Here is a 27,611-nt window from a genome sequence, read left to right as displayed (position 1 = left end):
CAACTGTCTCCAACCATGTCTAGAGCCACCTGAACATTCCCAACTCAACTGTCCCCAACCTAACTCCAATCAAGTCTAGAGCCACCTAAATGTCCCCAACACCCCCAAACCCCACCTGCCAGCCCCCAGCAGTGCCACTCTGCCCACCTGTGCAGGTTGTCGTTGATCTGGGTGACGTTGGGCGCGCGGCAGTCGTTGTTGAACTGTCCCCAACCTAACCCCAACCATGTCTAAAGCCACCTGAATGTCCCCAATCCAACTGTCCCCAACACAACTGTCCCCCAACCATGTCTAGAGCCACCTGAACATTCCCAATGCAGCCATCCCCAAACCCCAACTGTCCCCAACCCAACTGTCCCCAACCATGTCTAAAGCCACCTGAATGTCCCCAACCCAACTGTCCCCAACACAACTGTCCCCAGCCTAAGCCCAACCATGTCTAGAACCATGTCTAGTGCCATCTAAATGTCCCCAACCCAACTGTCCCCAACACAACTGTCCCCCAACCATGTCTAGAGCCACCTAAATGTCCCCAACACCCCCAAACCCCACCGGCAATGGCACCCCAGCAATGTCACCTCTCCAGCAGCCCCACCTGTGCAGGTTGTCGTTGATCTGGGTGACGTTGGGCGCGCGGCAGTCGTTGTTGAACTGTCCCCAACCACACCCCAACCATGTCTAAAGCCACCTGAATGTCCCCAACCCAACTGTCCCCAACCCAACTGTCCCCAGTCTAACCCCAACCATGTCTAGAACCATGTCTAGTGCCATCTAAAAGTCCCCAACCCAACTGTCCCCAACCAAACCACAAGCCTGTCTAAAGCCACCTGAATGTCCCCAACCCACCTGCCAGCCCTCAGCAGCCCCACCTGTGCAGGTTGTCGTTGATCTGGGTGACGTTGGGCGCGCGGCAGTCGTTGTTGAACTGTCCCCAACACCCCCAAACCCACCTGCAATGGCACCCCAGCAATGGCACCCCCCTGGGCAGCACCTGTGCAGGTTGTCGTTGATCTGGGTGACGTTGGGCGCGCGGCAGTCGTTGTTGAACTGTCCCCAACACCCCCAAACCCCACCTGCAATGGCACCCCAGCAATGTCACCTCTCCAGCAGCCCCACCTGTGCAGGTTGTCGTTGATCTGGGTGACGTTGGGCGCGCGGCAGTCGTTGTTGAACTCGGGGATGAAGCCGTAGTCGCGCAGCAGCGCCTCGGCGCCCTTGGCCACGATGGCCACGCCGTTGCGCACGCGGTGCTGCAGGTCGTCGCGCCAGCCGGCCGACAGCACGGCGAACAGCCCGGCGGGCACGTGCTCGGGCAGCTGCTCGCTGCCGCCCAGGTTGGTGCCCACCACGAACCAGATGTAGCCGGGCCCGGTGAGGCCGGCGTCGCGCGCGGCGCGGAACACGGCCTCGGCCTCGTCGCGCGAGCAGTAGAGCAGCCGGATCTGCGCCGACACCTCGCGCAGCTGCCGGCGCGTCCGCGCGCCCTCGGGGTCGTCGGTGAGGTTCAGGGTGACCACGCCGCGGTGCTCCCAGCCGATGAAGCTGCTGTCGGTCAGCACCTCCACGTAGTCCACGAAGTCCTCGTAGCCCGGCAGCAGCGTGGTGACCACGGCGAAGGCCGTCCAGTCGTACTCCTCCAGCACCTCGAAGATCACCTGGAGCTGCTGCTCCGTGGAGGAGCCCAGCTGCAGGAAGGTGGAGCCCTTCTCCTGTGGGTGGGGGAGAGGGGGGACACAGGGTGGGGACAGTGGGGTCACACCAGGGTTAGGGACAGCTGGGTTGGGGACAGTGGGGTCACACCAGGGTTAGGGACAGCTGGGTTGGGGACAGTCACATTGGGGACAGTTGGGTCACACCAGGGTTAGGGACAGTTGGGTTGGGGACAGTTGGATCACACCAGGACTAGGGACAGTTGGGTTGGGGACAGTCACGTTGGGGACAGTTGGGTCACACCAGGGTTAGGGACAGTTGGGTTGGGGACAGTTGGATCACACCAGGACTAGGGACAGTTGGGTTGGGGACAGTCACGCTGGGGACAGTTGGGTCACACCAGGGTTAGGGACAGTTGGGTTGGGGACAGTCACGCTGGGGACAGTTGGGTCACACCAGGGTTGGGGACAGTTGGGTTGGGGACAGTGGGGTCACACCAGGGTTAGGGACAGTTGGGTTGGGGACAGTCACACTGGGGACAGTTGGGTCACAGCAGGGTTAGGGACAGTTGGGTTAGGGACAGTTGGGTCACACCAGGGTTAGGGACAGTCACGTTGGGGACAGTCACGCTGGGGACAGTTGGGTCACAGCACACTTGGTTGGGGTTAGGGACAGTTGGGTTGAGGATGGTCAGGTGGGGCTGGAATGTGGTTGGGGCTTGGGGACAGTTGGGTTTGGGACAGTCACGTTGGGGTTAGGGACAGTTGGGTTGGGGACAGTCACGTTGGGGACAGTTGGGTCACAGCACGCTTGGTTGGGGTTAGGGACAGTTGGGTTGAGGATGGTCAGGTGTTGGGGTTTGGGGACCACGGGGTTGGGGACAGTTGGGTTGGGGACAGTTGGGTCACACCAGGGTTAAGGACAGTTGGGTTGAGGATGATCAGGTGGGGCTGAAATGTGGTTGGGGCTTGGGGACAGTTGGGTTGGGGACAGTCACATTGGGGACAGTTGGGTCACAGCACACTTGGTTGGGGTTAGGGACAGTTGGGTTGAGGATGGTCAGGTGTTGGGGTTTGGGGACCACGGGCTTGGGGACAGTTGGGTTGGGGACAGTTGGGTCACACCAGGGTTAGGGACAGTTGGGTTGAGGATGGTCAGGTTTTGGGGTTTGGGGACCACGGGCTTGGGGACAGTTGGGTTGGGGACAGTCACCTTGGGGACAGTTGGGTCACACCAGGGTTAGGGACAGTTGGGTTGGGGACAGTCACGTTGGGGACAGTTGGGTCACACCAGGGTTAAGGACAGTTGGGTTGAGGATGATCAGGAACATGGCTGGGGCTTGGGGACAGTTGGGTTTGGGACGGTCACCTTGGGGACAGTTGGGTCACACCAGGGTTAGGGACAGTTGGGTTGAGGACAGTCACACTGGGGACAGTTGGGTCACACCAGGGTTAGGGACAGTTGGGTTGGGGACAATCATGTTGGGGACAGTTGGGTCACACTAGATGTGGTTGGGGCTTGGGGACTGTTGAGTTGGGGACAGTCATGTTGGGGACATGGTTAGGTCACACCAGGGTTGGGGACAGTTGGGTTGAGGATGTTTGGGTGGGGCTGGAGCGTGGTTGGGGACAGCTGGGTGGATCCACAGGGATGTTTGGGTGACGCTGGACACGGTTGGGGCTTGGGGACAGTTGAGTTGGGGACATTCAGGTGGCTCTGGACACAGTTGGGGACAGTTGGGTGCCCCTAGACATGGTTGGGGACATTCAGGTGGCCCTAGACATGGTTGGGGTTAGTCTGGGGACAGTTGGGTGACACAAGACGTGGCTGGGGTTGTGTTGGGTGGTTCTGGACACAGCTGGGGACATTTGGGTGCCCCTAGACAGGGCTGGGGTTGGAGATAATTGGGTTGATGACACCTCATTGGTTCCAGCTCCATCTGGGGACATTCAGGTGTCCCTAAACCCACTCGGGGTCACCTTGGGTGTCTCTAAACCCACTCGGGGTCACTTTGGGTGTCCCTAAACCCACTTGGGGTCACCTTGGGTGTCCCTAAACCCACTTGGAGTCACTTTGGGTGTCCCTAAACCCACTCAGGGTCACTTTGGGTGCTCGGGGTCACTTTGGGTGTCCCTAAACCCACTTAGGGTCACTTTGGGTGTCCTTAAACCCGCTCGGGGTCACTTTGGGTGTCCCTAAACTCCCTCGGGGTCACCTTGGGTGTCCCTAAACCCACTGGGTGTCACTTTGGGTGCTTGGGGTCACTTTGGGTGTTCCTAAACCCGCTCAGGGTCACTTTGGGTGCTCGGGGTCACTTTGGGTATCCCTAAACCCACTCAGGGACACCTTTGGGTGTCCGTAAACCCACTTGGAGTCACTTTGGGTGTCCCTAAACCCGCTCGGGGTCACTTTGGGTGTCCCTAAACCCGCTCGGGGTCACTTGGGTGTCCTTAAACCCACTTGGGATCACTTTGGGTGTCCTTAAACCCACTCAGGATCACCTTGGGTGTCCCTAAACCCACTCGGGGTCACTTTGGGTGTCCCTAAACCCGCTCAGGGTCACTTTGGGTGTCCCTAAACCCGCTCAGGGTCACTTTGGGTGCTCGGGGTCACTTTGGGTGTCCCTAAACCTGCTCGGGGTCACCTTGGGTGTCCCTAAACCCACTCGGGGTCACCTTGGGTGTCCCTAAACCCACTCAGGGTCACTTTGGGTGTCCTTAAACCCACTCGGGGTCACCTTGGGTGTCCCTAAACTCCCTTGGTGTCACTTTGGGTGCTCGGGGTCACTTTGGGTGTCCCTAAACCCACTTGGAGTCACTTGGGTGTCCCTAAACCCAGTTCGGATCACTTTGGGTGTCCCTAAACTCCCTTGGTGTCACTTTGGGTGCTCGGGGTCACTGTGGGTGTCCCTAAACCCGCTCGGGGTCACTTTGGGTGCTCGGGGTCACTTTGGGTGTCCCTAAACCCACTCAGGGTCACTTTGCGTGTCCCTAAACCCGCTCAGGGTCACTCTGGGTGTCCCTAAACCCACTTGGGATCATTTTGGGTGCCCCTAAACCCACTCAGGGTCACCCTGGGTGTCCCTAAACCCGCTCGGGGTCACTTTGGGTGTCCCTAAACCCACTCAGGGTCACTTTGGGTGCTCGGGGTCACCTTGGGTGTCCCTAAACTCCCTCGGGGTCACTTTGGGTGTCCCTAAACCCACTCGGGGTCACTTTGGGTGTCCCTAAACCCACTCAGGTTCACTTTCAGTGTCCCTAAACCCGCTCAGGGTCACTTTGGGTGCTCGGGGTCACTCTGGGTGTCCCTAAACCCACTTGGGGTCACTTTGGGTGTCCCTAAACCCGCTCGGGGTCACCTTGGGTGTCCCTAAACCCACTCGGGGTCACTTTGGGTGTCCCTAAACCCACTCAGGGTCACCTTGGGTGTCCCTAAACCCGCTCAGGTTCACTTTGGGTGTCCCTAAACCTGCTCGGGGTCACTTTGGGTGTCCCTAAACCCACTCAGGTTCACTTTCAGTGTCCCTAAACCTGCTCGGGGTCACTTTGGGTGCTCGGGGTCACTGTGGGTGTCCCTAAACTCCCTCGGGGTCACTTTGGGTGTCCCTAAACCCACTCAGACTCACCTTGGGTGTCCCTAAACCCGCTCGGGGTCACTTTGGGTGCTCGGGGTCACTTTGGGTGTCCCTAAACCCACTTGGGGTCACTTTGGGTGTCCCTAAACCCACTCGGGGTCACCTTGGGTGTCCCTAAAACCACTCAGGGTCACTTTGGGTGTCCCTAAACCCACTCAGGGTCACTTTGGGTGCTCGGGGTCACTTTGGGTGTCCCTAAACCCACTCGGGGTCACCTTGGGTGTCCCTAAACCCACTTGGGGTCACTTTGGGTGTCCCTAAACTCCCTCGGGGTCACCGTGGGGCGTCACCTTGGGCGTGAGCACGATGGCGGAGCCGCCGTTGACGCCGATGATGGGCACGGAGGTCTGGGCCGAGATGAAGTCCAGGATCTGCGCCACGGCCTCGGAGCGCGTGTCGTCCTCGAAGACGACGCCGTGGATGCGCAGCGAGCTCAGCACGTCGCACAGCCGCACGATCAGGCTGCGCGGGTTGGTGTCGTTCAGCACCACGCCCACGGGGTTCACGTCCAGGGAGAAGTTCCGGAAGGTTCCGGGCGCCAGGCGGGGCCCGGCGGGGCCGTAGGAGGCGCCGCTGAGGATCACGGCCACGTTGAGCGTGCGGCGCGGCGCCGCCGGCGGCTCCAGGAAGGGGCTGGCGCAGGCCAGGGCCAGGGCGAGCAGCATCCTGCCGGCGGGGACAGCGGGCACCGGGGGGCTCATGGTGCCACCGCGCCCTGTGGGGACACCAGTGACCAGCAGTGACCAGCAGGGACCAGCAGTGACCACCAGTGCCCACCAGTACCAATCAGTGAGCACCAGTGCCCACCAGTGACCACCAGTAATCACCAGCGACCACCAGGAACCACTAGTAAGCAGCAGTGACCAACAGCGACCACCAATGCCCACCAGTGACCATCAGTGACCACCAGTGACCAGCAGGGCCAGGGCGAGCAGCATCCTGCCAGCTGGGACAGCGGGCACCGGGGGGGCTCATGGTACCACCGCGCCCTGTGGGGACACCGTGGGGACACCAGTGACCAGCAGTGACCACCAGTGACCACCAGGGACCACCCATGACCACTAGTGCCCACCAGTACCAATCAGTGAGCACCAGTGCCCACCAGTGCCCAGCAGTGACCACCAGTAACCACCAGTAATCACCAGTGACCACCAGTGACCACCAGTGACCACCAGTAATCACCAGTGCCCACCAGTGACCACCGGTAATGTCCCAGCAACAGGGGATCAGACATGGAGATATCAGTGCCCACCAGTGACCACCAGTGTCCACCAGTGCCCACCAGTGACCATCAGTGCCCACCAATGACCACCAGTGACCACCAGTGACCACCAGTGTCCACCAGTGACCACCAATACCCACCAGTGCCCACCAGTAACCCACCAGTAACTCCCAGTAAGCCTCCAGCACAAGGGAAGGGTTTGGCATGAGGAGAAATGGAGGTAATGGTGCCCACCAGTGCCCACCAGTAACCCCCAGCACAAACCCCTGTCACTGTCCCCAGGATGGGGGGACACACACAAATCCGTCACTGTCCCCAAAACACTGGGGACAAATCCCTGCCACTGTCCCCATGGCAACAAGGTGACAAACAGTTCCGTCCCCAGAGCAGTGGGGACAAACTTGTGTCACTGTCGCCACAGCAGAGGGGTGACAAAGCTGTGCTGGTGGGTGACAAACCCCTGTCACCATTCCCAAAACAGCAGGGACAAACCTGTCACTGTCCCCAGAACAACAGTGACAAGCCCCTGTCACTGTCCCCATAACAGCAGGGGACAAACCCCTGTCAATGTCCCTGTAACGACGGTGACAAACTCATGTCACTGTCCCCATAACAGCAGGGGACAAACCTGTGCCAGCATGTGACAAACCCCTGTCGCTGTCCCTGTAACGACGGTGACAAACCGCTGTCACTGTCCCCAAACCAGCAGGGACAAACCCCTGTCAATGTCCCCATAACAATGGTGACAAATGCCTGTCACTGTCCCCATAACAGCAGGTGACAAACCCCTGTCCCTGTCCCCAAAACAATGGGTGACAAACTCCTGTCACTGTCCCCAACCCAGCAGGGACAAACCCCTGTCACCATCCCCATAACAGCAGGTGACAAACTCCTGGCACCATCTGTAAAACATGGGAAAAACCTGTGCCAGCGGGGACAAGTCCCTGTCACTGTCCCCAAACCAGCAGGAACAAACCACTGCCAAGCGGGTGACAAACCTGTGTCATTGTCCCCAAAACAACAGAGACAAACCCGTGTCACCATCCCCAAAGCAGCAGGGAACAAACCTGTGCCAGCAGGGGACAAACCCGTGTCACTGTCCCCAGAACAGTGGGGACAAACTGCTGCCAGCAGGTGACAAACTCCTGTCACTGTCCCCAAACCAGCAGGTGACAAAGCCCTGTCACTGTCCCCATAACAGCAGGTGACAAACTCCTGTCACTGTCCCCAAACCAGCAGGTGACAAAGCCCTGTCACTGTCCCCATAACAGCAGGTGACAAACTCCTGTCACTGTCCCCAAAACAATGGTGACAAACCCTGTCACTGTCCCCAAAACAACAGTGATAAGCCCCTGTCATTGTCCCCCTAACAGCAGGGGACAAACCTGTGCCAGCATGTGACAAACCCCTGTCACTGTCCCCATAACAACGGTGACAAACCCCTGTCAATGTCCCCAAAACAATGGGGACAAACCCCTGTCACTGTCCCCATAACAACGGTGACAAACCCCTGTCACTGTCCCCAACCCAGCAGGGACAAACCCCTGTCACCATCCCCATAACAGTAGGTGACAAACTCCTGTCACCATCTGTAAAACAGGGGACAAACCTGTGCCAGTGGGGACAAGTCCCTGTCACTGTCCCCAAACCAGCAGGAACAAACCACTGCCAGCGGGTGACAAACCTGTGTCATTGTCCCCAAAACAACAGAGACAAACCACTGTCACCATCCCCAAAACAGCAGGGAACAAACCTGTGCCAGCAGGGGACAAACCCGTGTCACTGTCCCCAAACCAGCAGGTGACAAACATCTGTCACTGTCCCCAAACCAGCAGGGAAAAAGCCCTGTCACTGTCCCCAAAACAATGGGTGACAAACCCCGGTCACTGTCCCCAAACCAGCAGGGGACAAACCAGTGCCAGCAGGGCACAAAACCCTGTCACCATCCCCGTAACAGCAGGTGACAAAGCCCTGTCACTGTCCCCAAACCAGCAGGTGACAAAGCCCTGTCACTGTCCCCAAAACAACGGGGACAAACCGGTGCCAGCAGGTGACAAACCCCTGTCACAATCTGTATAACAGGGGACAAACCTGTGCCAGCAGGGACAAGCCCCTGTCACTGTCCCCATAACAACGGTGACAAACCCCTGTCACTGTCCCCATAACAGCAGGTGACAAACCCCTGTCACCGTCCCCAACCCAGCAGGAACAAACCGCTGCCAGCGGGTGACAAACCTGTGTCATTGTCCCCAGAATAGCAGGGACAAACCCGTGCCAGGAGGTGACAAACCTCTGTCACCATCATCCCCACAACAGCAGGAGGGGACAAACCCCTGTCACTGTCCCCAAAGCAGCGAGGACAAACTGTCCCCGTGCCGGAGGGGGACACAACCCCCCGTGTCATTGTCCCCACACCCCTGTGTCATTGTCCCCACACTCCCCGTGTCACTGTCCCCACACCCCTGTGTCACTGTCCCCACACCCCTGTGTCATTGTCCCCACACCCCTGTGTCATTGTCCCCACATCCCCCGTGCCATTGTCCCCACAGCCCCTGTGTCATTGTCCCCACACCCCTGTGTCACTGTCCCCATACCCCTGTGTCATTGTCCCCACAGCCCTGTGTCACTGTCCCCACACCCCTGTGTCACTGTCCCCACACTCCCCCTGTCATTGTCCCCATGCCGGCAGCACACAAAGCTGTGTCACCGTCCCCGTGACAACGGGGTGACAATTCAATGTCCTCACCCCCCTCCGTGTCCCCACCAGGTGACACCGGCTGTGCCACCCCCAGTGTCCCCTCCGTGTCTCCACCCCCTGTGTCCCCTCTGTGTCCCCTCCGTGTCCCCTCCGTGTCCCCCCCAGGTGCCACCCCCGTGTCCCCACGCCCAGTTCCACCCCCTGTGTCCCCTCCGTGTCCCCCCCAGGTGCCACCCCCAGGGTCCCCTCCGTGTCCCCTCCGGGTCCTACCTGGCCCAAGCTCCTCTCGGGGGGGCTCTGCCTCATCTCGGCCGGGGGGGACAACACGGAGGGGACACTGGGGGGGATTGGGGACAATTAAGGGGTTTGGGGACACTGGGGGGGGGGGTTTGGGGACAGTTAAGGGGTTTGGGAACACTGGGGGGGTTGAGGACACTGGGGGGGTTGGGGACAATTAAGGGGTTTGGGGACACTGGGGGGGGGTTGGGGACAATGAGGGGGTTTGGGGACACTGGAGGGGGGTTTGGGGACACTGGAGGGGGGTTTGGGGACAATGAGGGGGTTTGGGGACACTGGGGGGGTTTGGGGACAATTAAGGGGTTTGGGGACACTGGGGGGGTTTGGGGACACTGGGGGGGGATTGGGGACAGTTAAGGGGTTTGGGGACACTGGGGGGGTTTGGGGACACTGGGGGGGGATTGGGGACAGTTAAGGGGTTTGGGGACACTGGGGGGGTTGGGGACACACACACACACACGGGGGGGGGGGTTGGTGGCAGCACCTGGGGGAGGAGGGGACAGTGAGGGGGGGGGAGGTCCCTCGTCCCAAATGTCCCCAAAATGTCCCCAAAATGTCGGTTCCCCCCCCCCCAGGTCTCAGCTCCCATCCCAGTTTACCCAGTTGGTTCATACTGGGCCAATTCCAGTTCACCCAGTTGGATCCCAGTACCCCCAGTGTCACTCTGGCACCCCCCAGCTGGATCCCAGTTCCTCCCAGTCCCCCAAACTGGTCCCCAGTGCCCTCCCAGTTAAACTCCAGCACCTCCCAGTCCTTCCTCCCATTGCACGGCCCCGAGCTGGGTCCCAGCTCCTCCCAGTCCCTCCCAGTATCCCCCATTCCGCCCTAAATCCCTCCCAGTATCTCCCAGTACCCCCATTCTATCCCAAATCCCTCCCAGTATCCCCCATTCCACCCCAAATCCCTCCCAGTGTCTCCCAGTATCCCCCATTCCACCCCAAATCCCTCCCAGTCCCTCCCAGTATCCCCCATTCCACCCCAAATCCCTCCCAGTATCCCCCATTCCACCCCAAATCCCTCCCAGTATCTCCCAGTATCCCCCATTCCACCCTAAATCCCTCCCAGTCCATCCCAGTATCCCCCATTCCAGTCCCCCCAGCTGGATCCCAGTTCCCCTCCCATCCTTTCCCAGTGCCTCACAGTGAGACCCCAGCATTCCCAGTTCCCCCCCCAGTCCCATTCCAGTTTCCCCCAGTCCCCTCAAACTGGTTCCCAGTTCCCTCTCCATCCCCTCCCAGTCCCCTCCCAGTTCCCCCAGTCCCATCCCAGGCCCCCAAACTGGTTCCCATCTCCCTCCCCATCCCTTCACAGTCCCCCCAATCCCATCCCAGTCCCTCCCAGTCCCCCAAACTGGTTCCCAGCTCCCTCTCCATCCCCTCCCAGTCCCCCCAGTCCCATCCCACTCCTCCCAGTCCCCCCAGTCCCATCCCAGTCCCCCAAACTGGTTCCCAGCTCCCTCTCCATCCCCTCCCAGTCCCCCCAGTCCCATCCCACTCCTCCCAGTCCCCCCAGTCCCATCCCAGTCCCCCAAACTGGTTCCCAGTTCCCTCTCCATCCCCCCCAGTCCCACCCCACTCCCCTGCAACGAGACCCCGGCACCTCCAATCCCCCCCCAAACCCTCCCAGTCCCCCCCAGTTTCACCCCAACCCCCCCCAACTGGTCACCACCTCCCCCCCACCCCCTCCCAGTCCCTCCCAGTCCATCCCAGTGCTCCCCAGTGCCTCCCAGTGCCCCCCAGTGCCTCCCAGTCCATCCCAGTGCCCCCCAGTCCATCCCAGTGCCCCTCAGTCCATCCCAGTGCCCCCCAGTGCCTCGCAGTCCCTCCCAATCCATCCCAGTGTCCCCCAGTCCCTCCCAGTGCCCCCCAGTCCATCCCAGTCCCCCCCACCCCCTCCCAGTGCCCCCCAGTCCATCCCAGTCCATTCCAGTCCCTCCCAGTGCCCCCCAGTCCCTCCCAGTGCCCCCCAGTCCATCCCAGTCCCTCCCAGTCCCCCCAGTCCCTCCCAGTGCCCCCCAATCCCCCCTCAGTGCCTTCCAGTCCATCCCAGTCCCCCCCAGTCCCTCCCAGTGCCTCCCAGTCCATCCCAGTTTATCCCAGTGCCCCCCAGTTTATCCCAGTGCCTCCCAGTCCGGCCCCGCCGTTCCCCCCGCCCCCCCCCGCCCGCCCTGCAGCACCCGCTGCCGCTCGCAGAATACTAATAGGGCAGGCGGGCGGTGCGGCGGGGCCGCCTGTCTGTCCGTCCGTCCGTCCGTCTGTCCGTCTGTCTGTCCCCGCGTCCTGCTGTCCCCGTGTCCGTCCCCCCCGGGGGTATCGGGGTGTCCCAGCCCGCGGGGAAAGGGAAGAGGGGGGGGTTTTGGGGTGGTTTTTGGGGTGGGTTTTGGGGTTTTAGGGGTGTCGGAAAGGGTTTGGGGATGTTTGGGGGTGTTGGGGGTGTGGAGAGGCACCAAGAGGATTGGGGTTTGGGGGTGCCAGGGAGGTGTTGGGGTGGTTTTGGGGTGGTTTTTGGGGTGACTTTGGGGTGGTTTTGGGGTGGTTTTTGGCGTGGTTTTGGGGTTTTAGGGGTGTCGGGAAGGGTTGGGGTGTCGGGGGGTTTGAGGATGTTGGGCTGTGGAGGGGCTCCAAGGGGATGGGGGTTGTTTGGAGGTGTTGGGGGGTTGTTGTTGGGGTGTTTTTGGGGTGTTTGTTTGGGCTCTGTGTATTTTGGGGGATTTTCTGGCATTTGGGGGTGTCAGGGAGATGTTGGGGTGTTGTTGTTTGGGTGTTTGTTGGGGCTCTGTGGATTTTGGGGCATTTTCTGGCGTTTGGGGGTATCAGGGAGCTCTCGATCATTGGGGTCTATGGGGGGGGAATATCAGGGATGGTTTTGGGTGTTGGAAAATTCTGGGGGGGGGTCTCAGGGGTTGTCGGGGTCCTAAAGGATATTGGGGTGCCAGGGGATGTCCCCAAGGGGTTGTGGGGGGTCCCAGGGGGTACAAGGGGTAGGTGGGGGTCCTAAGGGGGGGTGCTGGAGGGTCCTGAGAGGGTCTCAGGGTATCGGGGGGGGTGTTGGGGGGGGTCTGTGAGGTGTTGGGGGGTCCCCAGGGGGGGTGTCAGACAGCTGGGGGGGGGTCCAGGGGGTGATGTTGAGGCTCTGTCAGGTTGGTGGGGGGTGCTGGATGGGGGGCGAGGGTCCCGGGGGGGTCTGTGGGGGAACAGTCACGGTGTCAGAGCACTGGGGGGGGGGTCCTGGGGGGATTGTGAGGAGCTCCCGGGTGGGCTCTGGGGGGTCTCAAGGGAGAGCGGGGGGGGGGCTTTCGGTACCGGGGGGTCCCGGGGGAAGGGGGTCCGTGGGGAGGGGTCCATGGGGAGGGGTCTATGGGGAGGGGTCTCCGGCCGGCGCTCACCTCTCACACTCCCCGCCGCATCCCCGCCGCTGCCGCCGCCGGTCACTGGGACACACCGGCCCGGCCCCGCCCCCTGCGGTACCGGCTCCGCCCCTCCCGGTACTGGCCACACCCCCTGCGGTATCGGCTCCGCCCCTCCCGGTACTGACTCCGCCCCTCTCGGTACCGGCCACACCCCCTGCGGTACCGGCTCCGCCCCTCCCGGTGCCAGCCCCGCCCCTCTCGGTATCGACCACGCCCCCTCCTGACATTGACCACGCCCCTCGCGGTACCGACCACGCCCCCTCCCGGTACCGTTGGGGGGGGGTGCAGGACGGGCCGACCTCCCCCTTTCCCGACCCTGTCGCCATATCGCGACAGAGACCGGCAGCCCCCCCATCACCTCTATGCACCCCCCAACCCCTCAATGCCTCTGAAAGACCCCCAGAGACCCCAATTATCCCGAAGCCCCCTCACGCTTACCCCCAAAATCTCTCAGCACCCCCAAATTCCCCCCAGAGCCCCCTCCCAGTTATCCCAGTTACTCTTTGGGATCCCCCCAGACACCCGAAACCCCCTCTGGGGGTGTTATGGGGCAGTTATTGGGGGTGTGGGGCAGATTTTGGGGGCTGTGGGGCAAGAGGGGAGACTGAGGGGCAGCTTTATGGCGGCCACAGGGACACTTCAGGGGATGGGGACATGGACAGCTGGGGGAACAGGGACAGGCGGCTGCCTCAGGCCAGGTGGCAGCTGGGGACAGGCACAGGTAAGCCAGGGACAGTTGGTGGCCCAGGCACAGGCGGTGGGACAGGGCCAGGTGCTGGCTTGGGGACAGACAGGAGGAGGACAGGGCCAGGTGGCGGCTTGGGGACAGGGCCAGGCCACGCGTGGCTGCCCCCGTGGCCATGCGCTAATGAATTGCGTTAATCACCTGTCCAGCAGCTGCTTCCAGTCCTGGGCCACGCTTGGGTGACTGCGACAGCAGCAGGGAGGGAAAAGGGACACGGTGGGGACAGCAGCCTTGCCACGGTGGGATAAGGGGAGGTGCGTGAGGGAAATGGGGACCCACCGCCATGATGGCGCCCTCAGCGTGAGGGGACGGGAATGAGGGAAGCCCCTCACGACCAAACCGCAGAACCAGGGGCTCACCCACCACTAGAGAGCATCATACTGAGGTCCATAGGGGTCCTCAAGGAGATGTGGGGGGTCCCGAGGGAGGTTTGGGGGGTTCTGAGGGAGGTTTGGGGGGTTCTTAGGGGTCTCTCCTTCCTCCATCCCTCACTCCTCTCAGCGCTTTTCCCGCCCTTTTCCTTCCCGCACGGCCGCTAGGGGGCGGTCACCTCACGGCGCGCGCCGGCTTCTAATTGGCCGCGTCCTCAGCGAGGCTCCGCCCCCTGCCTCGCGCGGCTTTGCAGTGGGGGCGTGGTCATGGGGAGGGGGCGTGGCCACGGGCGCCCTATAGAGACCCATAGGGACCCTATAGAAACCCATAGAGACCCCATAGAGACCTATAGCGCCCTATAGCAGACCCCAGCACCCTCTATGGCACCCTGCAGTGCTCTGCTGAGCTATAGAGACCCGTAACACCTTGCAGTGACCAATAGCGCCCTATAGAGACCTATCGTGCCCTATAGAGATCCTCACAGCCCCTATAAAGACCCATAACAACCCCTAAGGTACCCTATAGACAGCCCTAGAAACTCCATATGATCCTGCAGCACCCTATAGAGAGCTGCAGAGATCTCATATGGTCCTGCACCACCCTATAGACATCCTATAGACACCTTACAGACACCGCTATAGATCCCCCCATAGATACCCCTATAGACCCCATATGATCCTATAGAGACCCCATAGAAACCCCCACAGAACCCCCTTATTGACCCCCTATAGACGCCCCTATAGAGACCCCTATAGACCTCCTATAGAGACCCCTATACACACCCCTATAGAGGCCCCTATAGACCCCATATGATCCTATAGAGACCCCATAGAAACCCCCACAGAACCCCCTTATAGGTCCCTATAGACCCCCCCATAGACCCCCGTATTGAGACCCCTATAGACCCCATACGATCCTATACAGACCCCTATAGAGACCCCTATAGACTCTCCTACAGACCTGCCCATAGACGCCCCTACAGACCCCCCTATAGACCCCATTTGATCCTACAGACCCCCCTATAGGTGTCCCTATAGAGATCCCCATAGACCCCCCTACAGACCCCATATGATCCTATAGATTCCCTTATAGAGCCCCCTATAAACTCCCCCATAGATGCCTCTATTGACCCCCCATAGACCCCTGTATTGAGACCCCTGTAGACCCCCCTATAGACCCCCTCACAGACCCCCCCCATAGACCCCGTATGATCCTACAGATGCCCGTATAGACCCCCCTATAGACTCTCCCCACAGACCCCCCTATAGACCCCTACAGACCCCCTCTATAGACCCCATATGATTCTATTGACTCCCCCATAGACTCCCCTACAGATCCCCCTATAGACCCTCTATAGACCCCATATAATCCTATAGACACCTCATGGAGACCCCTATAAACACCCCTACAGTCCCCCCTACAGACCACATATGATCCTATAGATGCCCTTACAGACCCCCCTATAGACCCCCCCCAGATGCCCCTATTGACCCCCCACAGACCCCATATGATTCTATTGACCCCCCCACAGACCCCCCTATAGACCCCATATAGACCCCATATAATCCTATAGATGCCCGTATAGACCCCCCTATAGACTCTCCCCACAGACCCCCCCCCATAGACTTCCCCATAGATTCCCCTATACAGACCCCTACAGACCCCCTCTATAGACCCCATATGATTCTATTGACCCCCCCATAGACTCCGTATAGATGCCCCTATAGACCCCATATAATCCTATAGACACCCCATAGAGACCCCTATAGACACCCCTACAGTCCCCACTACAGACCACATATGATCCTATAGATGCCCTTACAGACCCCCCTATAGACCCCTCCAGATGCCCCTATTGACCCCCCACAGACCCCATTTGATCCTATAGACCCCCCTATAGACCCCCTCACAGACCCCCCCCATAGACCCCATATGATCCTATAGATGCCCGTATAGACCCCCTATAGACTCTCCCCACAGACCCCCCCATAGACCCCCCTATAGACTTCCCCATAGATCCCCCTATACAGACCCCTATAGACCCCCCTATAGACCCCCCCACAGCAGCCCAATCTCATGGGATTACCCACAATGCCCTGCGGCAATCCCTGACCCCACCCCGTAATGATGTCATCAACCACACTGATGATTTCCCCGGTCATGTTGACACCCGCAGTGACATCATAGGCCACGCCCATCCCGTCACTCAATGATGTAATTTGCCATGCCTGCCTTGCAGATGATGTCACTGGCCACGCCCATCTTGCTGCTGATGTCAATGGCCACGCCCATCTCGTTGATGACATCACTGGCCACGTCAGTTTTGCCATTGGTCACCCTGGGCCTGCCGATGATGGCGCTGACATCACTGGCCACGCCCATCTCACTGATGATGCCATCGCTCATGCTGATGATGTTGATGATGTCACTGGCCATGCTGATGATGTCATTGTCCACAGCCATCTTGTTGATGATGTCATCATGTCAGCACCATCCGAGCTCTCATTGGCCATGATGACGATGTCAGTGGTCACATGTGTGATGACGTCACCATCTAGCCATCGATGATGTCATTTGAATGTCATTGGTTGGGATGGGAGGGGCCTTGTCCAGTGGGCGTGTCCAGGGTGGGTGTGTCCAATGGGCATGTCACAGGTGGGTGTGGCCAATGGGCGTGTCCATGGGTGTGACCAGTGAGTGTAACAAATGGGTATGTCCAATGGGCGTGTCCCAGGTGGGCGTGTCCCAGGTGGGCGTGTCTAGCACACAGAGCCAGTTGCTGTCCAGTGGGCGTGCCCCGGGTGGGCGTGTCCAGTGGGCATATCCCAGGTGCATGTGCCCCAGGTGGGTGTGGCCAAGTGGGTGTGGCCAGTAGATGAGTCAAATGGGTGTGTCCCGGGTGGGCGTGGCCAATGGGTGTGACCAACAGGCATGTTCCAGCTGGGTGTGTCCACTGAGCGTGTCAGTGGGCGTGTCCCAAGTGGGTGGGGCCAATGTGTGTGTTCTGGGTGGGCGTGGCAGTGGGTGTGGCAGTGGGCGTGGCCAGTGGCCATATTCCAGGTGGGGATGTCCAGTGGGCGTGTCAGTGGGCGTGTCCCAAGTGGGTGCATCCAGCAGGAGTGTCCAATGGGCGTGTCCAATGGATGTGTCCCAGGTGGGCGTGGTCGGTGGGCGTGTCCCGGTGGGCGTGGTCACTCCCGTGTCCGCAGCCGCAGGTACCCGCCCCCGCTGGCCAGAGCCAAGGCCCCGCCCACCCCGGCCAGCACTGGGCAGTGCCCGGGACGGCCCCCAACGCTGGCCCCGCCCCCTGCGGCCACAAACAGCCCCGCCCCCAGCAGTGACGTCACACCTGTGGGGACACGGTGGGGGGGGGACATCAGAGTGACAATGGGAGTGACACTGGGGGGACACTGAGGGGACATGGGGGGATACAGGGGTGACATTGGGGGGGACACCAGCAGGGACACTGGAGGGACATGAGGGTGACACTGGGGTGACACTGGGGTGACACTGGGGTGACACTGCTCTTGGCCCCGCCCCCTCTGGCCACAAACAGCCCCGCCCCCAGCAGTGACATCACACCTGTGGGGACACAGTGGGGGGGGACATCAGGGTGACAATGGGGGGTGACATCAGGGTGACATCAGGGAGGTATTAGGGGGACATTGCGGGGATACCAGGGTGGCACTGGGGGGACATTGGGGGACATGGGGGTGACACCGGGGGGGACATTGGGGGGACACTGAGGGGGACACTGGGGGGACATGGGGGTTACACACAGGGGGACACCAGAGGGGACACTGAGGGGACATCAGGGTGACACTGGGGGTGACACTGGGGTGACACTGGGGTGACACTGCTGTTGACCCCGCCCCCTCTGGCCACAAACAGCCCCGCCCCCAGCAGTGACGTCAGACCTGTGGGGACATCGGGGGGACATCAGGGTGACAACAGGGAGATATTGGGGGGACATTGCGGGGAAACCAGGGTGGCACTGGGGGGATATTGGGGGACATGGGGGTGACACTGGGGGGGACATGGGGGTGACACCGGGGTGATATCAGGGTGACAATGGGGGGGATATGATGGGGACACTGGGGGGACATCAGGGTGACAATGGGGGTGACACCGGGGGGGACATTGGGGGACATGGGGGTTACACACAGGGGGACACTGGGGGGACACTGAGGGGGACACTGAGGGGACATCAGGGTGGCACTGGGGTGACATTGGGGTGACACTGGGGGATACAGGGACCTGAGGGGGACAGGGACTTAGGGGGTAGCCCCATTTTGGGGTTTTGGGGAGCCCAATTGTGGGGTTTTGAGGAGCCCCGTTTTGGGGTTTGGGGGTTTTGGGGTTTTGGGGGTTTTGGGGTTTGGGGGTTTTGGGGATCCCAGGGATTTTGGGGAGCCCTGGTTTGGGGTTTTGGGGTTTTGGGGAGCCCCATTTTGGGGTTTGGGGATTTTGGGGAGCCCCCTTTTGGGGTTTTGGGGATCCCAGGGATTTTGGGCAACCCCGTTTTGGGGTTTGGGGGTTTTAGGGAGCCCCATTTTGAGGTCCCAAGGGTTTTGGGGAGCCCAATTTTTGAGGTTTTGGGGTTTGGGGGTTTTAGGGAGCCCCGTTTTGGGATTTTTAGGTTTTGGGGAGCCCTGTTTTGGGGTTTGGGGATTTTGGGGATCCAGTGATTTTGGGGAGCCCCGTTTTGGGGTTTGGGGGTTTTGGGGTTTGGGGGTTTTGGGGAGCCCAATTTTGGGGCTTTGGGGGTTTTTAGGTTTTGGGGAGTCCATTCTGGGATCCCAGGGATTTTGGGGAGCCCCAGGGGTTTTAGGGAGCCCCATTTTGGGGAGCCTCATTTTGGGGTTTGGGGGTTTTGGGGAGCCCAATTTTTGAGGTTTTGGGGTTTGGGGGTTTTAGGGAGCCCCATTTTGGGGTTTGGGGGTTTTGGGGATCCCAGTGATTTTGGGGAGCCCCATTTTGGGGTTTGGGGGTTTTGGGGTTTGGGGTTTTGGGGAGCCCAATTTTGGGGCTTTGGGGTTTTTAGGTTTTGGGGAGCGCATTTGGGATCCCAGGGATTTTGGGGAGCCCCAGGGGTTTTAGGGAGCCCCATTTTGGGGAGCCTCATTTTGGGGTTTGGGGGTTTTGGGGAGCCCCGTTTTGGGGTTTTGGGAAGCCCCATTTTGGGGTTTGGGGGTTTTGGGGTTTTTAGGTTTTGGGGAGCCCCGTTTTGGGATTTGGGGGTTTTGGGAAGCCCCAGGGTTTTGGGGAGCACCATTTTGGGATTTTTAGGTTTTGGGGAGCCCTCGTTCGGGTTTTGGGGATCCCAGTGATTTTGGGGAGCCCCGTTTTGGGGTTTGGGGTGTTTTGGGGATCCCCATTTCGGGGTTCGGGGGTTTTGGGGACCCCCTTTGGGGGTGACTGACCTGCCATGATCTGGGCTGCGGCCGAGGGCAGGAAGAGGCGCCCGCGGGGCCCCCCCAGCAGCTGCGCGAGGAAGAGGAGGAGGCCGAGGGCCGAGAGCAGCAGCGCCGAGACCACCAGGCCCTGGACGGCCCGGAGCAGGGCTGGGGGCACCCCAAAATTAATGACAGCCCCCCAAAAATCACCACCAGGCCCCTGGACGGCCCGCAGCAGGGCTGGGGGCACCCCAAAATCAGTAACGGCCCCCCCAAAAATCACCACCAGGCCCTGGACGGCCCGCAGCAGGGCTGGGGGCACCCCAAAATCAGTAACGGCCCCCCCAAATCACCACCAGGCCCTGGACGGCCCGCAGCAGGGCTGGGGGCACCCCAAAATTAATGACAGACCCCCAAAAATCACCACCAGGCCCTGGACGGCCCGGAGCAGGCTGGGGGCACCCCAAAATTAATGACAGACCCCCCAAAAATCACCACCAGGCCCTGGACGGCCCGGAGCAGGGCTGGGGGCACCCCAAAATTAATAACGGCACCCCAAAAATCACCACCAGGCCCTGAACGGCCCGGAGCAGGGCTGGGGGCACCCCAAAATTAATAACGGCCCCCCAAAATTAATAACAGCCCCCCAAAAATCACCACCAGGCCCTGGACGGCCCGGAGCAGCGCTGGGGGCACCCCGAAATTAATAACAGCCCCCCCAAAATCAATAACAGCCCCCCAAAACTGACCACGGACCCCCAAAAATCACCATGAGGCCCTGAACGCCCCAAAGCAGGGCTGGGGGGAGCAGACCCCCATTGAGACCCCCCAAATTAACCAGGGACCCCAAAACTGACCAGAGGCCCCCAAAACTTATCGCTGCTCCCCCAAAATCCCCAGGACACCCCAAAATCCCCCAGGGACCCCCAAAACTCCCCCGGAACCCCTCAAGACCCCCCGAGACCCCTCCAGGACTCCCCCAAAACCCCCTCATGACTCCCCAGGGACCCCCAAAACTCCCCAAAATTCCCCCAGGAACCCCCCAAAACCCCCCCAGGACCCCTCAAGACCCTCAAGACTCCCCAGGGACCCCCAAAAATTCCTCAGGACGCCCCCAGAACCCCTCAAGATCCCTCAGGGACTCCCCAAAACCCCCTCAGGACCCCCCAAAATCCACCAGAACTCCCCAAAACCCCCTCAGGACCCCCCAAAATCCACCAGAACTCTCCAAAACCCCCCTCAGGACAACCTGGGACCCCCAAACCCCCCCCAGGACCCCCCAAGACCCCCAAAATTCCCTCCAGGACCCCCCAGGGACCCCCCACTCACGGCTGAGGCCGAGGCTGCTGCACTCCCAGCCCTGGGATCGGTTTTGGGGGGCGCAGTCGTACCAGAGGTTCAGGGGCTGCGAGTCCGGCAGCACCACCCACCAGCCCTGGGACCCCAAAACAGCCTAAAACCCCCCAAAAACACCCCAAAAACACCCCAAAAACACCCCTAAAACACCCCAAAAACACCCCAAAATATCCTCAAATCCTGACACAGCACCCATCAGCCCTGGGGAACCCAAAACACGCTGAAAACACCCCAAACACACCCCCAAACACCCCAAATCCTGACACAGCACCCACCAGCCCTTGGACCCCAAAACAGCCTGAAAACCCCTCAAAACCAGCCTGAAAACACCACAAAAACACCCCCAAAAACACCCCCAGAACACCCCAAAATATCCTCAAATCCTGACACAGCACCCACCACCCTGGGAGCCCAAAACAACCTGAAAACCCCCCAAAAACACCCCAAAAACACCCCAAAAACACCCTAAATCCTGACACAGCACCCACCAGCCCTGGGAGACCCCAAAAATACCCAAAATACCCCCAAAAACACCCCCAAAACACCCCAAAAACACCCCAAAAAACACCCCCAGAACACCCCCAAAACACCCCCAAAACACCCCAAATCCTGACACAGCACCCACCAGCCCTGGGGAACCCCAAAAATACCCAAAATATCCCCAAAACATCCTCAAAAACAAACATCCCCAAAACACCCCAAAATATCCTCAAAACACCCCAAAAACACCCCAAAACCCCCCAAAAAACCCCCAAAACCCCCCAAAAACACCACCAATCCTGACACAGCACCCACCAGCCCTGGGACCCCAAAACAGCCTGAAAACCCCCCAAAAACACCCAAAAAAACCCCCAAAACCCCCCCACAACACCCCAAATATCCTCAAATCCTGACACAGCACACCCACCAGCCCTGGACCCCCAAAACAGCCTGAAAACCCCCCAAAAACCCCCCAAAAACACCCCAAAAACACCCCCAGAACACCCCCAGAACACCCCAAATCCTGACACAGCACCCACCACCCTAGGGGAACCCCAAAAATACCCAAAATATCCCCAAAACATCCTCAAAATGTCATCAAAACACCCCAAAAACATCCCCAAAACATCCTCAAAACAAACATCCCCAAAACACCCCAAAATATCCCCAAAACACCCCCAAAATATCCCCAAAACACCCCAAAATATCCTCAAAACACCCCAAAATATCCCCCAAATTTGAGAGACACCCACCAGCCCGGGGGAACCCCAAAAATACCCAAAATATCCCCACAACACCCCAAAAACATTCTCATAACATCCTCAAAATACACCCAAAATATCCCTGGGACCCTCCCAAACCCCCCTGGCACCACCCCAAAATCCCCTGGGACCCCCCAAAACCCCCTTGGGACCCCCCCAAACATCTCTGGGACCCCCAAAACCCCCTGGGATCCCTAAAACCCCCCTGGAACCCCCCAAAACCCACCCTGGGACCCCCAAAACCACCCCTAAGACCCCTAAAATATCCCTGGGACCCCCCCAAAACCCCCCTGGGACCCCCCAAACATCTCTGAGACCCCCAAAACCCACCCTGGGACACCCCAAACATCTCTGAGACCCCCAAACAATCCCTGGACCCCCCCAAAACCCCCCTGGGACCCCCCAAACATCTCTGAGACCCCCAAAACCCACCCTGGGACACCCCAAAACCCCCCTGGGATCCCCCAAAACCCCCCCTGGGATCCCCCAAAACCGCCCTGAGATCTCCCCAAACATCTCTGAGACCCCCAAAACAAACACTAGGATCCCCCCAAAACCCCCTGCGATCCCCTAAAACCCCCCTGGGACCCCCCAAAACCCCCCTGAGATCTCCCCAAACATCTCTGAGAGCCCCCAAACAATCCTGGGACCCCCCCCAAAAACCCCTGGGACCCCCCCAAAACCCCCTGAGACCCCCCAAAACTCACCCTGGGACGCCTAAAACCACCCTGGGACCCCTAAAACATCTCTGAGACCCCCAAAACCCACCCTGGGACCCCTAAAACCACCCCTAAGACCCCTAAAATATCCCTGGGACCCCCAAAACCCCTTTCGGACTCCTCAAACATCTCTGAGACCCCCAAAACAAGCCCTGGGATCCCCCCAAAACTCACCCTGGGACGCCTAAAACCCACCCTGGGACCCCCAAACCTCCTTGGGACCCCCCAAAACCCCCCTGAGATCTCCCCAAACATCTCTGAGACCCCCAAAACCCCCTGGGATCCCTAAAACATCTCTGAGACCCCCAAAACCCACCCTGGAATCCCCCAAAAACACCCCTAAAATATCCCCGGGACCCCCCAAAACACCCCTGGTACCACCCCAAACCACCCTGGGACCCCCCCCCAAAATCCCCCCGGGGGTCCCACCTTATCCAGGGTGGCGATGAAGAAGAGGAGGAGGATGAGGAGATGAAGGGCGGTGACGGCGGCCGGGAGGAGATGCATGGTGGGTGGGGCTGGGAATGGGGGTGCAGGGGGGGGTCAGGGCACCCCAAAAATCCCCCCAAAAAACCCAAAATCTTTTAGAGCCCCCCCAAAATCCACCTTGAACCCTCTCAGAGCCCCCCAAATCCCCCCAAAATCCCCCCAAAGTCCCTCAGAGACCCCCGAATCTCCCCACAAATCTTCCTGAACCCCCCCAAAATCCCCCTAAACCCCCTCAGAGCCCCCCAAATCCCCCCCAGATCCCCCTTAGAACTCCCCCAAATCCCCCCCAAACACCCTCAAAGTCCTTCAGAGACCCCCAAATCCCACCCTGAACCCCCTCAGAGCCCCCCAAATCCCTCCCAAATCCCCCCAAAGTCCCTCGGAGACCCCCGAATCTCCCCCCAAATCTTCCTGAACCCCCCAAAATCCCCCTCAGAGCCCCCCAAATCTCCCCCAAATCCCCCCCAAACACCCTCAAAGTCCTTCAGAGCCCCCCAAATCCCACCCTGAACCCTCTCAGAGCCCCCCAAAATCGCCCCAAATGCCTCCAAAGTCCCTCGGAGACCCCCGAATCTCCCCCCAAATCTCCCCCCAAATCTTCCTGAACCACCCCTAAACCCCCTCAAACCCCCCCAAATCCCCCCCAAACACCCTCAAAGTCCTTCAGAGACCCCCAAACCCCACCCTGAACCCTCTCAGAGCCCCCCAAACCCCCCAAAATCGCCCCAAATGCCCCCAAAGTCCCTCGGAGACCCCCGAATCTCCCCCCAAAATCCCCCCAAATCTTCCTGAACCCTCCCAAATTCCCCCTCAAACTCCCCCAACTTTCCCTGAGCCCCCTTAAAACTCCCCCAAATCCCCCCCCAAACACCCTCAAAGTCCTTCAGAGACCCCCAAACCCCACCCTGAACCCCCTCAGAGCCCCCCAAATCCATCCCCAAATCCCCCCGAACTCCCCGAAATCCCCCCAGACCCCCCGAAACCGCCCCAAATCCCCCCAAAGTCCCCTCAGAGCCCCCCAAATCCTCCCCAAATCCCCCTGAACCCCCCTCAGAACTCCTCAAAGCCGCCCCCAAGCCCCCTCTAAAGCCCCCCAGGTTCTCCTCACATCCCCACCAAAGTCCCTCAGAACGTCCCCAAAACCCCCCGAAATCCTCCCCAAATCACTCAGAGACCCCCAAATCCTCCCCAAATCACTCAGAGACCCTAAATCCCCTTAAAGCCCCCCAAAATCCCCCCCAATCTCCTTCAGCCCCCCCTGAGCCCTCTTAGAGCCCCCCAAATCCGCCCCAGACCCGCCCAAAGTCCCTCAGACCCCCCCCAAATCCCCCCAAAGTCCCTCAGAGCTCCCCAGACCCCCTCAAAGTTCCCCAAAATTCCCTCAAAGTTCCCCAAATCCCCCCAAAATCCCCTCGGAGCCCCCCAAATCCCCCCCCACCCACTCTCGGCTCCCGCCGCTCCCTCGGCTCCGCTCGTTCCGTTACGGGGTGGGCGTGGCCTCGCCGATCCCGACCACGCCCCAAACTGACCGCACCCACCCCGTGACCACGCCCACACACGGACACACCCATCTCTGGCCACGCCCAGACCCGCGGGCCCCCCACCCCCAAATCTAGGCTTCTGATTGGTTGTTGATTTTAGGCTGGGGTCTGATTGGCTGAAAAGTTTGGCGGCTTCTGATTGGTTGGTGGATTTTTGCGTTCCACCTCCTCTCACGGCGCGCCGCGCTCTGATTGGTCGAGAACAAAAAGGGCGGGGTTTAGGGGTAAAACAACAGCCTCTGATTGGCTGTCGGCGTTGCGGCCACGCCCTGATGGTGATTGGCCGCAAGCCCGAGCTCCACCCAGCCTGTGATTGGTCGATTCGCGCTGAGGTAGCGATTATCCCGAATCACGTGATCGCTGTGACCACGCCCTCGTTTTTCCAGCGTCACGTGGTCTCCATGGCAACGGCGGAGGGGAGTCACGTGACCGCGGTGAGAGCGGGGAGGGGAAATTTGGGGGGTCCTGGGGGGGGGATTGGGGGGGTGGGGGATGGGGGGGGGGGCTGGGATGGGATTTGGGGGGATTGGGGGGAGCCTGGGGGAGGAATTTGGGGGGTACGAGAGGGGCTGGGGGGGATTTGGGGGGTTTTGGTTGGAATTTGGGGGTTTGGATGGGATTTGGGAGGACTTGGGGGGCTGGAACGGGATTTGGGGGGGGGCTTGGGGGCTGAAATTGAATTTTGGGGGGCTGGGATGGGATTTGGGGGCGCTTGGATGGGATTTGGGGGCTGGGAGGGAATTGAGGGGGACTTGGGGGGCTTGGATGGAATTTGGGGGGATTTGGGGGGTCTGGGGTGGAATTTGTGGGGACTGGGGGGACTGGAACCGAATTTAGGGGGGGCTAGGATGGGATTTGGGGGGCAGAAATGGAATTTGGGGGGGCTGGGCTGGAATTTGGGGGTCTGGGATGGGATTTGGGGGGACTGGAGGGGTTGGAATGGAATTTGGGGGGACTGGGGGGGGGACATGAATGGGATTTTGGGGGGGTCTGAGGGGGCTGGGCTGGAATTTGGGGGGTCCTGGGCTGGAATTTGGGGGGTCCTGGGCTGGAATTTGGGGGCGCCTTGGGAGCTGGGGGGGGATTTGGGGGGTCTGGGAGGGATTTAGGGGTAATTTGGGGGGGGGGGGTTGATGACGTCATTTAGGGGGAGGGGCCGAGGGGGGTTGTCCCCTCGTTGCCACCAACAAAGCGGCGCCAGCCCCGACAGACGGACACGGGGACGGACGGACGGACGGACACGGGGACGGAGGGACACGGGGACAGACGGACACGGGGACGGACGGACAGACGGACACGGGGACGGACACGGGGGACGGAGGGACAGACGGACACGGGGACGGAGGGACAGACGGACACGGGGACAGACGGACGGACGGACACGGGGACGGAGGGACGGACGGACAGACGGACACGGGGACGGAGGGACAGACGGACACGGGGCTGGCGCTGGCGCTGGGGCTGGGGGGGGGTCCCGGGGCCCTCGATGGGGGTCTCAGTGCCCCCCCCCGCCCCCCCACAGATGGACAGGGCGGAGCTGCTGCAGGGGGAGCTGCAGAGGGTGAGGAGGGGGCTCGGGGACCCCCGGGAATGGGGAGGGGGCTCGGGGACCCCCAGGATTTGGGAGAGACCCCCGGGAATGGGGAGAGACCCCTGGGAGGGGGCTCGGGGACCCCCGGGATTGGGGAGAGGGCTCAGAGCCATGGGTGGGGGTCCCTGACCCATTTTGGGTGGGGGTCCCAAGGCAGGGCCGTTTTGGGGGTGTCCCTGGGGGTCTCTCACCCATTTTGGGGGGTCCCTGGGGGTCTCACACTCATTTTGGGTGGGGGTCCCAAGGCAGGGGCCATTTTGGGGATGTCCCTGGGGGTCCCTGTTCCATTTTGGGGGTGTCCCTGGGGGTCTCTGGGGGTCTCTCACTCATTTTGGGTGGGGGTCCCAAGGCAGGGGCCGTTCTGGGGGTCTCCCTGGGGGTCTCTCTGGGGGTCTCTGACCCATTTTGGGTGGGGGTCCCACAGGCAGGGGCCGTTTTGGGGGTGTCCCTGGGGGTCTCTGGGGGTCTCACACCCATTTTGGGGATGTCTCTGGGGGTCCCTGTTCAATTTTGGGGGTGTCCCTGGGGGTCTCTCTGGGGGTCTCTGACCCATTTTGGGTGGGGGTCCCAGGCAGGGGTCTCTCTGGGGGTCTCTGACCCATTTTGGGGGTCTCCCTGGGGGTCTCTGACCCATTTTGGGTGGGGGTCTCACAGGCAGGGGCCGCTCTGGGGGTCTCCCTGGGGGTCTCTGACCCATTTTGGGTGGGGGTCTCACAGGCAGGGGTCTCTCTGGGGGTCTCTGACCCATTTTGGGTGGGGGTCCCAGGCAGGGACCGTTCTGGGGGTCTCCCTGGGGGTCTCTGACCCATTTTGGGTGGGGGTCCCAGGCAGGGGCCATTTTGGGGATGTCCCTGGGGGTCTCTGACCCATTTTGGGTGGGGGTCCCAGGCAGGGGCCGTTCTGGGGGTCTCCCTGGGGGTCTCACACCCATTTTGGGGATGTCCCTGGGGGTCCCTGATCCATTTTGGGGGTGTCCCTGGGGGTCCTGGGGGTCTCTCACCCATTTTGGGGATGTCCCTGGGGGTCTCTGACCCATTTGGGGTGGGGGTCCCAAGGCAGGGACTATTTTGGGGGTCTCTCTGGGGGTCTCTCACCTATTTTGGGTGGGGGTCTCACAGGCAGCGGCCATTTTGGGGGTGTCCCTGACCCATTTTGGGTGGGGGTCCCAAGGCAGGGGCCGTTCTGGGGGTGTCTCTGGGGGTCTCTCACCCATTTTGGGTGGGGGTCCCACAGGCAGGGGCCGTTTTGGGG

General features: G+C 60.6%; 2 protein-coding genes across 2 annotated transcripts in view; one reads left to right on the top strand and one right to left on the bottom strand.

Annotated features, from left to right (window-relative positions):
• LOC141726748 (glutamate receptor ionotropic, NMDA 2D-like) overlaps positions 1-13,023 on the bottom strand; it is a 38,636-nt gene extending 25,613 nt beyond the window's left edge. The window contains 4 exon segments of the mRNA XM_074531796.1: positions 1,117-1,709; positions 5,575-5,999; positions 9,475-9,541; positions 12,887-13,023. Of these exon segments, the coding sequence (XP_074387897.1) occupies positions 1,117-1,709; positions 5,575-5,985 (1,004 nt within the window). The 5' untranslated portion in view covers positions 5,986-5,999; positions 9,475-9,541; positions 12,887-13,023.
• A 12,018-nt stretch (positions 13,024-25,041) lies between these two features.
• The window catches only part of LOC141726679 (uncharacterized), a 21,004-nt gene continuing 18,434 nt past the window's right edge, over positions 25,042-27,611 (top strand). Inside the window, exons 1-4 of the mRNA XM_074531648.1 lie at positions 25,042-25,054; positions 25,102-25,203; positions 26,292-26,330; positions 27,015-27,047. Coding sequence (XP_074387749.1) covers positions 25,042-25,054; positions 25,102-25,203; positions 26,292-26,330; positions 27,015-27,047 — 187 coding nt within the window. The remainder of the gene's footprint in view (positions 25,055-25,101; positions 25,204-26,291; positions 26,331-27,014; positions 27,048-27,611) is intronic.

Source organism: Zonotrichia albicollis, chromosome 38, assembly GCF_047830755.1.
Source record: "Zonotrichia albicollis isolate bZonAlb1 chromosome 38, bZonAlb1.hap1, whole genome shotgun sequence".
Classification (NCBI taxonomy): Eukaryota; Metazoa; Chordata; class Aves; order Passeriformes; family Passerellidae; genus Zonotrichia; species Zonotrichia albicollis.
Note: the sequence above shows the minus strand (reverse complement) of the source record. Positions and strands in the feature narration are given on the sequence as shown.